General features: G+C 43.9%; 1 protein-coding gene across 1 annotated transcript in view; it reads left to right on the plus strand.

Annotated features, from left to right (window-relative positions):
• Positions 1-15,607, plus strand: part of ntan1 (N-terminal asparagine amidase) — a 31,717-nt gene that overhangs the window by 13,455 nt on the left and 2,655 nt on the right. The window contains exons 7-9 of the mRNA XM_039774053.1: positions 9,480-9,533; positions 9,661-9,758; positions 11,746-11,859. Of these exons, the coding sequence (XP_039629987.1) occupies positions 9,480-9,533; positions 9,661-9,758; positions 11,746-11,859 (266 nt within the window). The remainder of the gene's footprint in view (positions 1-9,479; positions 9,534-9,660; positions 9,759-11,745; positions 11,860-15,607) is intronic.

Consider the following 15,607-nt stretch of genomic DNA (forward strand, 5'->3'; position numbering starts at 1 on the left):
TGGTGCAGCAGCGAGATCAGTGACTGCAATTGGGCAAATAAGGCATGCCCTACGACAAAAAGTCATTTAATGTGACCTCTGGTTTAAGAAAAATAACGATCACGGGTGTTTTGGACCTTGGAAACAGCAGAGAAGCTCAACTTCTTGAACCATCACCCAGGACCACCTCGTTCTTTATTGTTCACTTGACTTTTATCTGGTCCCCTGATATTCTTGAACAAGATTATGACATTTTATTAACCCTTTTACTACTACTCAGATAGATGCTATATTTTAATGTGTAAAGCAGGGGTCCCCAGAGAGCCCCAGTGGCTGCAGGTTTTCATTCTAACCCTTTTCTTAATCAGTGACCTGTTTTTGCTGCTAATTAACCTCTTTTGAATTAATTTGAATTGACTTGCTCTTGAAGACTCGGACCCCTTAATTTTTTATTTTTCCTTAATTAGCAGCCAAGCCATAATGCGATATAAAATGAGCCAAAACACGACCAGCGAACTGTGACCATCATACAATATCTGAGAATAATAAAAGATGATGGTGTCAGGAATGTCGATGTGCTCAGGTCCCTAGCGCTTTTGAACGGTGCTCTTAGAAAAGAGAAAATCAACAATTTCGGAAATGTCTGATGTTGCACAATGAGAGCAGCAACAAGCCACGAAATTAAAGATAAGTTTAATTAACGACAAGACTCGGTGACTGATTAAGCCACTGGTTGGAGTGAAATTGGTTGGAGCTTCAGGCCCTGACTTAGTTGGTCTTCTGTTGGCTCGCTTACTTCACATTTCATTTCTGTTTAAGCAGAAGAAATCTTATAAAACAAGTCAATTAAAATGAAAAGAAAAGGAGTTAATTAGCAGTACGATCTGTTCACTGTTTCCTTTAAGGGGTGATAGCTCCCTAGTTGGAATAAGTTCTTTTGTAATTGCGGCGTTTTAAGTAACCGAAAACTATATACAGTGGTGTGAAAAACTATTTGCCCCCTTCCTGATTTCTTATTCTTTTGCATGTTTGTCACACAAAATGTTTCTGATCATCAAACACATTTAATCATTAGTCAAATATAACACAAGTAAACACAAAATGCAGTTTTTAAATGATGGTTTTTATTATTTAGGGAGAAAAAATCCAAACCTACATGGCCCTGTGTGAAAAAGTAATTGCCCCCTGAACCTAATAACTGGTTGGGCCACCCTTAGCAGCAATAACTGCCATCAAGCGTTTGCGATAACTTGCAATGAGTCTTTTACAGCGCTCTGGAGGAATTTTGGCCCACTCATCTTTGCAGAATTGTTGTAATTCAGCTTTATTTGAGGGTTTTCTAGCATGAACCGCCTTTTTAAGGTCATGCCATAGCATCTCAATTGGATTCAGGTCAGGACTTTGACTAGGCCACTCCAAAGTCTTCATTTTGTTTTTCTTCAGCCATTCAGAGGTGGATTTGCTGGTGTGTTTTGGGTCATTGTCCTGTTGCAGCACCCAAGATCGCTTCAGCTTGAGTTGACGAACAGATGGCCGGACATTCTCCTTCAGGATTTTTTCGGTAGACAGTAGAATTCATGGTTCCATCTATCACAGCAAGCCTTCCAGGTCCTGAAGCAGCAAAACAACCCCAGACCATCACACTACCACCACCATATTTTACTGTTGGTATGATGTTCTTTTCTGAAATGCTGTGTTCCTTTTACGCCAGATGTAACGGGACATTTGCCTTCCAAAAGTTCAACTTTTGTCTCATCAGTCCACAAGGTATTTTCCCAAAAGTCTTGGCAATCATTGAGATGTTTCTTAGCAAAATTGAGACGAGCCCTAATGTTCTTTTGCTTAACAGTGGTTTGTGTCTTGGAAATCTGCCATGCAGGCCGTTTTTGCCCAGTCTCTTTCTTATGGTGGAGTCGTGAACACTGACCTTAATTGAGGCAAGTGAGGCCTGCAGTTCTTTAGACGTTGTCCTGGGGTCTTTGTGACCTCTCGGATGAGTCGTCTCTGCACTCTTGGGGTAATTTTGGTCGGCCGGCCACTCCTGGGAAGGTTCACCACTGTTCCATGTTTTTGCCATTTGTGGATAATGGCTCTCACTGTGGTTCACTGGAGTCCCAAAGCTTTAGAAATGGCTTTATAACCTTTACCAGACTGATAGATCTCAATTACTTCTGTTCTCATTTGTTCCTGAATTTCTTTGGATCTTGGCATGATGTCTAGCTTTTGAGGTGCTTTTGGTCTACTTCTCTGTGTCAGGCAGCTCCTATTGAAGTGATTTCTTGATTGAAACAGGTGTGGCAGTAATCAGGAAATTGAACTCAGGTGTGATACACCACAGTTAGGTGATTTTTAACAAGGGGCAATTACTTTTTCACACAGGGCCATGTAGGTTTGGATTTTTTTCTCCCTAAATAATAAAACCATCATTTAAAAACTGCATTTTGTGTTTACTTGTGTTATATTTGACTAATGGTTAAATGTGTTTGATGATCAGAAACATTTTGTGTGACAAACATGCAAAAGAATAAGAAATCAGGAAGGGAGCAAATAGTTTTTCACACCACTGTAGATATGATATTAAAAGGCGATATCCCTCCCATAGTGATACGCCGGTAAAAATCACATAAGAGCAAATAACTTTACTTTCTTTACTGATGATTTAGGTAGCATTACAGACGGGAAGCCTATAGCAAGACAATACCAAGATGGGATCTTGATCTATACAGTCTGCCATTTTTTATCGCTGTGCTGGAAGGCTTTAGCCGTCTGTCGGCTTCAAAGTGTTTGGCTGCTGTCCAAGTCTTTATATACTGTCTTCTCCACGTGCAGACCCTTACTTAAGTGTAGCGAGTTCCTCTTAAGTTGAATGAGGAGCCCGACACACACAAAAAATCTCTTACTCTTAGGAAAATGAATCCTATTAGGAACGGAAACCAACAGAACCTTACCCCAATTTAATGTCCTCAGCTGGAGTTGTCTTTTGTGAAGTTTATAAAAAAAGGAAATAATCACCCCAACAATTCTTTACACAATCAAACAAAAAAAAAAAAATATATATATATATTGTCAGGGATGCCAGGGGCCATGACCCGGCCGGGACGTCATGAGGGACCGGATGTGGGTCTCTGCCCACCCTGGATCACGTGGGGGTCGCTTTCCTGGTTGTTTTGGGGGCCACGGGTACAGGGCATGGAAGCTCCACCCTGTAGGTGCCCATGGTCACCGCCAGGAGGCGCCCCAATGCCTTGGGGACCTGTTACCTGGTGTGGCGGAAGTGCTGGGGGGAAGAATTAGGACGGCGCCTGGAGAGCTGCCGGGAGGACAGCCGGCACTTCCGCCACGCTGGGGCGAGGCCAGAGGAGGAATGCCGGGAACACCTGGGGCTCATCCGGGGACTCTATAAAAGGGGCCGTCTCCCATCATTCGAGGCTGGAGTCGGGAGGCGGAAGGACAAAGCTCAGGAGAGCTGTGGAGGCGGCATGAAAAGGAAGGCATTGTGGCCAGGACTGTGATTGGGGTATTTGTGACTAATTATTGTATATAGTGTAAATAAATGTGTGGTGGTGTTTTAACAACATGTCCGCCTGTCTGTGTCCGGGTCGGCTCCACTATATATATATATATATATATATATATATATATATATATATATATATATACACACACACACACACCTAAAGGATTATTAGGAACCCCACACTAATCCGGTGTTTGACCCCCTTTCGCCTTCAGAACTGCCTTAATTCTACGTGGCATTGATTCAACAAGGTGCTGAAATCATTCTTTAGAAATGTTGGCCCATATTGATAGGATAGCATCTTGTAGTTGATGGAGATTTGTGGGATGCACATCCAGGGCACGAAGCTCCCGTTCCACCACATCCCAAAGATGCTCTATTGGGTTGAGATCTGGAGACTGTGGGGGCCATTTTAGTACAGTGAACTCATTGTCATGTTCAAGAAACCAATTTGAAATGATTCGAGCTTTGTGACATGGTGCATTATCCTACTGGAAGTAGCCATCAGAGGATGGGTACATGGTGGTCATGAAGGGATGGATATGGTCAGAAACAATGCTCAGGTAGCCCGTGGCATTTAAACGATGCCCAGTTGGCACTAAGGGGCCTAAAGTGTGCCAAGAAAACATCCCCCACACCATTGCACCACCACCACCAGCCTGCACAGTGGTAACAAGGCATGATGGATCCATGTTCTCATTCTGTTTACGCCAAATTCTGACTCCACCATTTGAATGTCTCAACAGAAATCGAGACTCATCAGACCAGGAAACATTTTTCCAGTCTTCAACTGTCCAATTTTGGTGAGCTCGTGCAAATTGTAGCCTCTTTTTCCTATTTGTAGTGGAGATGAGTGGTACCCGGTGGGGTCTTCTGCTGTTGTAGCCCATCCGCCTCAAGGTTGTGCGTGTTGTGGCTTCACAAATGCTTTGCTGCACACCTCGGTTGTAACGAGTGGTTATTTCAGTCAAAGTTGCTCTTCTATCAGCTTGAATCAGTCGGCCCATTCATTCTCCTCTGACCTCTAGCATCAACAAGGCATTTTCGTCCACAGGACTGCCGCATACTGGATGTTTTTCCCTTTTCACACCATTCTTTGTAAACCCTAGAAATGGTTGTGCGTGAAAATCCCAGTAACTGAGCAGATTGTGAAATACTCAGACCGGCCCGTCTGACACCAACAACCATGCCATGCTCAAAATTGCTTAAATCACCTTTCTTTGCCATTCTGACATTCAGTTTGGAGTTCAGGAGATTGTCTTGACCAGGACCACACCCCTAAATGCATTGAAGCAACTGCCATGTGATTGGTTGATTAGATAATCGCATTAATGAGAAATTGAACAGGTGTTCCTAATAATCCTTTAGGTGAGTGTAAATTATAAAACAAAGAAAACAATAAACACCCTTTAAACAATCCTTCTCTAATCTATAATAACTATACAAATCCTAAATAATATGCCACCCTCAGGAAAGAAAGAAAGCAAGGCAAAGAAACTGAAAAATATCCAATTTATAAACAGCGCAAATATATTCACATGTACTTAACCTCCACCCATCCATCCATTCTCTAACCCGCTGAATCTGAACACAGGGTCACGGGGGTCTGCTGGAGCCAATCCCAGCCAACACAGGGCACAAGGCAGGAACCAATCCTGGGCAGGGTGCCAACCCACCGCAGGACACACACAAACACACCAAGCACACACTAGGGCCAATTTAGAATCGCCAATCCACCTAATCTGCATGTCTTTGGACTGTGGGAGGAAACCCACCCAGACACGGGGAGAACATGCAAACTCCACGCAGGGAGGACCTGGGAAGCGAACCCGGGTCTCCTAACTGCGAGGCAGCAGCGCTACCACTGCGCCACCGTGCCGCCCTTTACTTAACCTATATTACATCTATATACACATATAAATTAGACACACACACACACTCCCCACACGTTCCCCAGTCCCTTTTATCTGAACTTTGTTTTTGTCATCAGGTCCTTCCATGAAAACCCTGAATACAAAGAGGACTGTTTGATTTATGTTAGGTAGATTGCCCAGAGGGGACTGGGTGGTCTCGTGATCTGGAACCCCTACAGATTTTATTTTTTTTCTCCAGCTTTTGGAGGTTTTTTTGTTTTTTCTGTCCACCCTGGCCATCAGACCTTACTCTTATTCTATGTTAATTAATGTTGACTTATGTTTATTTTTTATTGTGTCTTCGATTTTTCTATTCATTTTGTAAAGCACTTTTTTTTGTATGAATATGTGCTATATAAATAAATGTTGATTGATTGATTGATTAAAAGTCTATATTCACACGGCCTTGGAAGTCTGCAGTGAATCCAGCGACCAATCCTGATGTGCGCTGCTGACACGTTTACCGAATTTATATGTAAAGAAGCGATCACCCCGGCCTGGCGACAGTTCCTTTATTGAAGGATGAATTCCATCTCACCCTGGTGACTCGGCGTTAGCGTCCGTCCATGGCCGATGCGCGCTCCACAACAGACAAGTAAAGCCGTGAGCTCCGAATATCCTTTTAGCTTAGCAGGCACTCCTTCTCCGTGCTTATTACGGAGTCTTCCTTGCTGTACAGCTGGCTGCTTCTTTCTATTCACCTTCCCAGCTCTTTACTCAAACAGACTTTCTTCTCACTTGCTGCTCCTTCTCTCTCTTCTCCCTTTTTTTTTTTTTTTTTTTTTAAATATGCGCCTCCTTGCCTTTTTAAAGTCAGTTCCCCTTACGTCACACCATAGTACGTTTTAGCAAGAACCCCCAGGCAATAGTTTGGCCCCCTACTCCCCTTACAGAGATATCCAAGAGTCAGTTAATTCCATTGGACATAACCTCTAAAAGGAAGCAAGCGGCAGAAACAGTTAAAAGCACACCAAAAAAACATGTGACAGCCATTCATATAGGTTCCAAACAAGGGAAGGAGAGGATTCCATTTCATCTCTAACATGCAGAAATAGTACAAGGCCTGTTTTCGTAGTTGTACCTTCTTTCTTCAAATGCTTGCCTAACAGTGCTAAATGCTGAGAGCCCCTGTGTGCTAACTTTGGCCTGGCCTGTACATGTGAGTGGATTTATACAATAATTATTGTACAGAGCACAGTGACGTTAAACTTACATTCTTATTACATTCACCAATTAAGAAACGGGTTAGAATGAAAACCTGCAGTTACTGGGGCCTTCAGGACCGGCATTGGCACCCCTGGTGTAAAGTATGCCAAAACACTTTATGTGCAATAACTATATTATATATTATTATACCCCTAAGTCTCCTTTTTCTTCCACCACTCGCCATACCTGTAAATTTTGACAGCGGCACCGGCCACCCTCGGGCTGCACACTATTGGCTGTTAGGTGAAAAAACGACGGGCTTGCGATGCTTTGGAAATGTGAAACTGTGCTGAAAAGTCGTCACGAAGCCCCATAATTTGACATGCCCTGCAACGAGGTGGGCAGCTGCAGTCATTTCGTCTGACATCCCCTCCGACAAGACTGGATTGGATCAGATAAACTTGACTGATCCCAAGGGGGGATTTAGAAGCATACAGCAGGAGAAACAACAACAATTCAGACTCTCAGGACAAATAATACAGAGAATATCAATAGGCGCTGTGCAATGTGACATCGGCTTAACACTTCCAGTATTACAGTGTCATGATAAGGCAGGTGGTTTTGTATTCTGCTCCTTTTGAATGACGCAGTATTTGCAACGTTCAAAAAAAAAAAAAAAAGTTCGCTGACAACGTTCCTATCGTGGGCTGCATTAGGAGTACAGGAACCTAATGAAGGACTTTGTTAAATGGTGCGACTCAAACTGCCTACAACTGAACACCAGTAAGACCAAGGAGCTGGTGGTGGAGTTTAGGAGGACCAGGCCCCTCATGGACCCCGTGATCATCAGAGGTGACTGTGCAGAGGGTGCAGACCTAGAAATACCTGGGAGTGCAGCTGGATGATAAACTGGACTGGACTGCCAACACTGATGATCTGTGCCGGAGAGGACAGAGCCGACTATACTTCATTAGAAGGCTGGCGTCCTTCAACATCTGCAATAAGACGCTGCAGATGTTCTTCCAGACCGTTGTGATGAGCGCCCTCTTCTACGTGGTGGTGTGCTGGGGTGGCAACATAAAGAAGAGGGACAAACTGGTGAGGAAGGCAGGCTCTATTGCAGGCACGGAGCTGGACAGTTTGACATCCGTGGCAGAGCGACGGGCACTGAGCGGGCTGCTGCCAATCATGGAGAATGCACTGAACAGGATCATCTCCAGACAGAGGAGCAGCTTCAGCGACAGACAGACTGCTGTCACCATCCTGCTCCACTGACAGACTGAGGAGACCCCACACTATGCGACTCGGGTTGGTAAACGTTAACATCATCCAAAGTTATTGTCTGTTAGGCCTGCATTGTTATCACTCTTTAATTTAATATTGTTCTTTATCAGTATACTGCTGCTGGAGTATGGGAATGTCCCCGTGGGGTTAATAAAGTATCAATCAATCAATCAATCAATCAATGGTGACGCCTGTGAAGACTGCTGTGGCCAGAAAAGTAAAACTGAAAGTTGGAGCTGCCGAGCCTGTTGACTGATGTTTGATCAGCTGCTGCCGGCCAGGATGTTCAGTGAATTGTGAAAGTTGAAATAATCTGCCACTGTCTCGGGTGTGGTGCTGGTGTACCATGATGCCTTCAAGAGAGACGCGGCCTAACCGGGTTTGTGTGAACCAGGGACGCTTAAAAAAAAAAAAAAAAAAAATATTAAAGAACAGTAAATACTCGGTGAGAGCAGCGTAACAATGTGCCCCAGTCAGCCTCTTCATTCTTCAGAAACGGACGCCTGCTTGGAGTGGGCCGGGGATCTGAGCAATGTCTGAAGAGAATGCAGATTTTTATTGCGGACAGGTGGAGCAAAGCCTTTTATTAAAGAAGTTGCCTACTTTTAGTACGTGTTTATGTTTTCTACTAAATTTAGTCGCTGGAGGTGGTTTGGCGGGCAATGCCTTCTGCTTTTGGAGTTTACATTCTACTTGTCTATATGGGCTGTGAAGTGACCCCCAAAGACATAGCAGTAGGCCAGATGGAGTCTTTAAGTGGACCTGTGCCCCCTTCCAGGACTGCTTCCAGCTTGGCATCTGTTGCCGCAGGGCTAGGCTCTGCTCCCTGTGAACTGGAACCCTAAGAAATGTGTAGGAAATATAAAGGTTCTGCTTTTTATCATTTTAATGTCATTAAATATTTTGGCTTTAACTCTTTTAGGGCTGATGTTGTCGAAATTCAGGGGTAGAGGGCGGACATCGGCTGCAAACGGCAACAAAACTTGCCATTACATTTTAGTTTGTCTGTCTTTGCCAGGAGGAAAGTTAGCTTTGTTGATTTGACCTCCATTTCCTGTGTGTGTGTGAGTAGCGAAGAGCCATCAACCTCTAAAATGGCATCGACATCTGGCGAGAGACCAAAGCGAATGCACAAAGCAAAATATTCCGTAGATGGCGACTCGCTTATTATCACTGAATTGAACTCTGACTTCTCAGACTCGGATTTTGATGCGCATGATCTGGAGATTGAAAAAGCGAAAGTGAGGTACCAGCATCAGCTGATCGCTCCCCAGATGACCGTGATACTGAACGTGTCCGTGTAGCTGATGCACCTACAGCAACATTCGCCGGGGGAGGACCGCCACTTGTGATGACAAGAGATACAAACCAGACTGCTTCGTACTGCGACCGCCATCACCTCCTCCCACCTACCTACCTGACATGTGAAAGACAGCCAGGCTGCTGGCCATCGAGCCGCTGTCCATGCAGCCACCAGAAACGGTGAACAGGTGCCAACAGCCACCACAGGATGCAGCAACAGACACATTTTATTTTGATTTTATATGTGAAACCATTTCTGAAAACTGAGTTTTTTTGGAAAAAATATCCAGCCCTCAAAGAGTTAATTACATTTGACCCTTGTTCTGATTTTTTTGCAGAGCTGAATGACAGTGTGGTGTGTGGCATTCACAGGCCTGTGGTTTATGGAGTAGGTATGTGGCTCAGACTCTCCTCCACTCGGGTCCTTTTACAGTTGATTTCTTCGTTTTTCTTTTTTCCTTTCCTTTTGTACCCTTGTCTTCAGAGTTTAACATTTGGCCTTTTTTTTTTTTTTTTTAGGCGTGAATGTGAAAACGGGGGAAATCTTCCCAGCAACATTTCCACACAGAGGCCCAGAAGAACTCCTGCGGTCAGCACGAACCTTCACAGGAGGCCAGGTGAGTCAGTTTATGGGGGGAAACTGGGGAGGGAGGAAAAGCAGAAGGCCCACCAAGTCGATTTGCTGTCTTGTGTCTTCGGATTGGAAGATTCTGAGGTGTCAGTTGGCGTCTGCTCGTGACTGCGCCTCCGTTCATCTTGGGCCTTCATTGTTAGCTGTATGGGCCATTCACAGCCTTCTCTCCCTGGTTTGACACACTGTCACATCCTGGCCAGACAATATGGGGACATCCCTAAAGAAGCTCAATTTAATACATGCTGAGTCTCCACTTGTTCTCTACCCAGAAATTTTAAAAGTTTTGTATTCGCTACTTCTCTCACATTGCTTGTATTGATGGCTGAGGAAAAACTTGAATTTACAGGCAAGTAAAGATCCCAGAAATCTTGACAGAATGGGCTTGACCAACGACAAGCAGTATCAAATCATCCATGAAAAAATAAATGTGAAATCTCTCGTATCCCACAATCCACAAGTTGGGTGTCCAGTTGTCAATGCCGCTCTATACGGAGTTGCAGGCTCAGAGCCCTACAGTAGTGGCCAAAAGTTTCCTAACTACAGGGTCACATTGGTTGGGTCTGCTGGAGCCAATCCCAGCCAACATGGGGAGCAAGGCAGGAACAAAGCCCGGCCAGGGCGCCAGCCCATTGTACGGCACACACTAGGGACAATTTTGGATCACCAATGCCCCTGTCCTGCATGTTATTGGACTGTGGGAGGATATCCAGGCAGACACGGGGAGAACATGCAAACTCCACGCAGGCAGGGAGGACCCGGGAAGCAAAGCCAGGTCTCCTAACTGCGAGGCAGCAGTGCCACCACTGCGTCACCGTGCTGCCCATTAGATACCATCCATCATCCAACCCGCTATATCCTAACTACAGGGTCACAGGGGTCTGCTGGATCCAATCCCAGTAAACACAGGGCTCAAGGAAGGAAACAAACCCTGGGCAGGGTGCCAGCCCACCGCAGGGCACACACACACATATCCACACCAAGCACACACTAGGAACAATTCAGAAACCATCCTACCCCAAAATGACAAAGTGGAAACAAGATTTTGGCAAATTTAGTAAAAAAGAAAAGAAAAAACCCAAGTATTCAGACCCTTTAGTTGTTGCTGTTATTGAAGCCCCTTTGGCAGTGACTCCGGCCTGAGGTCGTCTTTGATTTGACGACACAGGCTTCTCAGACCTCCCTTTGGGGTTGGTTTGCCATTCTTCTCCTTGTATCCTATCATCAAGCTCTGTCCAGTTTGTGGAGTCCCTCGGTAAACAGCTATTATTAGGGGTCCCCAGAGATGTTCGACTGGGTTAAAGTCCTGGCTCTGGGTGGGCCACTCAAGGATGTTCACAGAGTTTATCCTAAACCGCTCCTGTGTTGGCTTTGCTTGGTGCTTATTGGTCGTAGCCCTGTTAGAATGTAAACGTTCAGCCCAGTCTGAGGTCCACAGCCCTCTGAGCAGATTTCCACTTGGCTCCATTTAACTTTCTCTCAGCCCTGACCAGTCTCCCAGTCCCTACTACTACTGAAACACATACCCTGAACCAAAGCATGATGCCACTGCTACCACCATGCCTTACCCTTATGCAGGTGATGAGTGGGGCCTGGTTTCCTTCAGACATCACGCTTAGAATAGAGGGACAAACAGTTCATTCTTGGTTTTATCAGACCAGAGAGTCTTGTTTGTCACAGTTAGGCAGTGCTTCAGGTGCCTCTTTGCAAACTCCAAGTGAGCTTTCACATGTTGTCCACATTAACTGAGTCTTACAGTGATGGTTGCCTTTCTGGGAGTTTCTCCCATCTCCACAGAGGTTCTTTGGAGCTCAGCCAGAGTGACCACTGGGTCTTTGGTCTCCTTTTTTACCAAGCGCCCCCCACACCCCCAAATTGATCAGTTTGGCTGGCCTACTTACCTCCCAGTTCTAGGTATTTTGGTAGAGTTGAGATTGCAGTATGGTAGCTAACTGGACCCTTCCTCTTTCCAGATGGTGAACATCTACGACTCGCCAGGAGAGCAGATCCGAATCGGCCCCTACAGTTGGCTGTCAAACAAGGACATAAGCGTCTGGCTAGAACAAGATGACCAGACCATACTTAAGGTAGGGGAAGGTGCCCGGCTCCCATTTCTACACATATTACCTGTGGGTGATGAGAGTCCTGAGAGTCGCTAGCTTTAACACTAGAATTACCAGAGCCTATGAAAAAACCCGTAAATCCGTCCCACCTTAAATCGCTTCTTAAAACCATTCTCACCTCTCCACCAGCGTCTTTTGTCATCTAAATGTGCTGATAAAGACAAGCTGCAAGCAGCCGGCTATTCCATCCCCCCACCGACTTAGAACGTGCACGAACTTCTCTCAGCTCAGGCCTTGATTGATTTTCTGGGAGTGAAGTGGAGTTTTAGAGTAGAAATAATAGATCGTCGTTTGGAACACACACATTTCATGTCTGCTCCGTTTCTACAGTAATCTGTGTAAACACAACAATTAAAACAGAAACATTTTTTATATTCTAGTAGTAGATGACAAAATGTAGGCATAAACTATATAATGTGTGAAGCCTGAAGTCCAAATATCAAATAAATACTTTCACAAAAGGTACAAGCATAACACAACAATTGTACTTTTATTCAAAAATATAACTGCAGAAACAAAAAGCCGCCTTAACATGCGACATTGACACCCGTTTATTATGACTGACTCTGTGGCGCAATAGAATCAGCTGCCGACTGGGAATCAAAAGGTCGCGAGTTCAATCCTGCGCCTCTCCGTTTTAAGAAGTAAACTGCTCTTAGTCTTACTATTTTAGAATAAAAACATACATTTGATTTCAGTCTGTAACAGCCGGTGTAATTTATGATCCTTGTAAAGGTTAGCTTTGGTTTTTTTTAGTCAGTTTTATTATCTCAGCTGCGTTCACGAGCCCAAACACACCACACCCCTGCATCCGACACTGCAGTTTTCACATAGACGCGCGGCAACAGAGGTAAACTCGGCTCCCTTCTACATCGGAGCAAGAATGCACATACCATTGCTTGCATACTAAAGTGTCAGCGGGCACTTTTCGTGGCATTACACATGTATTTTTTGAGAATGCCCTCTGCACACTACTTGTGACTTTAGGCTTTAGGAAGTAAGTAAATAAATAAAGGTAAATCGTGTCATAAAATGATTTCTTCAAAACGTCACATATATTTGTCTCTTTCTTTTTTTAAAATGTGCGTTGATCACCGCCAGCATGTTGTAGCACACAGCATCTGGCCACCTGCATGTTCTTGCGTGCACTGAATAAGAGACAAATATACAGTCTGACTGAGAGAATCAGACTGAAAAAAGCAAACATTTAGAAATGCCATACTTTACAGCTGATCGGACGCTGTTTGTTTTCAAATAATATTGCATTTCTCTCTATGCTATGGTTTCTATTACACACCTGAAAGAAAGAGACAATATATGTGAAAACATCATCGCACAAATGCCAGATGCTGTGTGCTACAACATGCTGATGGTGATCAACGCAAATTTTAAAAAAAAGAAAGAGACAAATATATGTGACGTTTTGAAGAAATCATTTTATGACACGATTTACCTTTATTTATTTACTTACTTCCTAAAGCCTAAAGTCACAAGTAGTGTGCAGAGGGCATGCTCAAAAATGTGTGTAATGCCACTAAAAGTGCCCGCTGACACTTTAGTATGGAAGCAATGGTATGTGCATTCTTGCTCCGATGTAGAAGGGAGCCGAGTTTACCTCTGTTGCCGCGCGTCTATGTGATAACAGCAGTATCGGATGCGGGGATGTGGTGTGTTTGGGCTCGTGAACGCGGCTGAGATAATAAAAGTGACTTAAAAAAAAAAACCAAAGCTAACCTTTACAAGGATCATAAATTACACCGGCTGTTACAGACTGAAATCAAATGTATGTTTTTATTGTAAAATAGTAAGACTAAGAGCAGTTTACTTCTTAAAACGGAGAGGCGCAGGATCGAACTCGCGACCTTTTGATTCCCAGTCGGCAGCTGATTCTATTGCGCCACAGAGGCAGTCATAATAAACAGGTGTCAATGTCGCATGTTAAGGCGGCTTTTTGCTTCTGCAGTTATATTTTTGAATAAAAGCACAATCGTTGTGTTAGATTTGTACCTTTTGTGAAAGTATTTATTTGATATTTGGATTTCAGGCTTCATACATTATATAGTTTATGCCTACATTTTGTTATCTACTACTAGAATATAAAAAACGTTTCTGTTTTAACAATGTGTTTACACAGATTACTGTAGAAACGGAGCAGATATGAAATGCGTGTGTTCCAAACAACGATCTATTATTTCCACTCTAAAACTCCACTTCACTCCCAGAAAATCAATCAAGGCCTGAGCTGGGAGAAGTTCGTGCACGTTCTAAGTCGGTGGGGGGATGGAATAGTCGGCTGCTTGCAGCTTGTCTTTATCAGCACATTTAGATGACAAAAGACGCTGGTGGAGAGGTGTGAACGATTTTAAGAAGCGGGACGGATTTACAAGTTTTTTCGTAGGCTGTGGTAATTCTAGTGTTAAGAAGTTAAAGGAGCATTCCGCTCCAGAATGAAAGGGTTTGTATCGGTTACCCCGCGTAACTTGTAGTGATGAGTGAGAAGAGTTGTCATCTCGTGTTTTCATGGAGAATGGGGGTTAACAAAATTCCTGACTCCATGGACTTGAATGGGTGAGTGAGCCAACACTTGGTCTTATGGGAAGAGCTGCAATGTTTGGGGGGTGGGGGGTAAGTAGTGATGTTTTTTAAACAATATGGGCACACCATTGGCTACCATCATATCCTAAACTTTCTTCTCCACGAAAACACAAGATTACAATTTTTTTCCTCAATCATCACTACAAAACAAATGAAGTAACCTATACATTGTTGTTTTACACTCCTTTATAGGAGTACTCCACCCAAAAAGAATAATTTTATCGGTTACTTACCCTCGTGTGTTTTGTAGTGATGATCGAGGAAAAAAATGTAATCTCACGTTTTAATGGGGAACAGAGATGACAGAAGTTTCTGGTAGAACAGGCATGTATGCTGACCATGGCTGAACAACCGCCAACAATATCACAAACAGCCATGAGAAAAGTCTCACGTTACTCATCCTGCCTAATCGACACGTTACGTCATCCAGCTGCACATTCATGATGTCCCAAATGCATGCATTTTTCTTAAACCATTTCTGGAAATTCCTCTCGTGAAAGAAAACAGAGTGCACACACGGATGCCAGTGAACATTTGAGTTGTAAACTTCCCACCCATCACATTCCATTTATATTCATACACACAGATGGACTACCTCGGATAACTTAGCGGTGATCTGTGGAACTGCAGAGGTGACCTGACCCTCAGCTTGTTGAAGAGTCTCAGATACGCACGGGTACGAGGCACATCCTCTTCCTAAAAATGTTTTCTTGAACTTCCAATCCAAATCATTTTAGTATTAAATAAATTGCCTGTCGCCATGACATAGCATCCTTCAGAATGAGATATTGCATCTGACACTACAAACGGGATAGTTCTGTGTGTTAAGATTCCCCTATCCCTGGTTTTCTTTGTTTAGCTAGAGTGTAACATTTGGCCTGACCACTCTCTTTGCAACCGAAACTGGTCCTTGCTTAATAAGTGAGTCTCCTGTAAAAATACTATCTTGGCATTTAGACTTGTTAAGTGCAGGAGTTCTTTCTTTCTCTTTAATTCATGTTTGAGACCCTTGACATTCCAGCTCACGCAGTCCACTGTTTGGTCATGGAAATGTTTCTTCTGAACTTTTGTTGACATTTTGTAGTCTTATGTTTAAGGTGGTACGTTGTGCATACGA

Source organism: Polypterus senegalus, chromosome 13 (assembly GCF_016835505.1).
Source record: "Polypterus senegalus isolate Bchr_013 chromosome 13, ASM1683550v1, whole genome shotgun sequence".
Lineage (NCBI taxonomy): Eukaryota > Metazoa > Chordata > Cladistia > Polypteriformes > Polypteridae > Polypterus > Polypterus senegalus.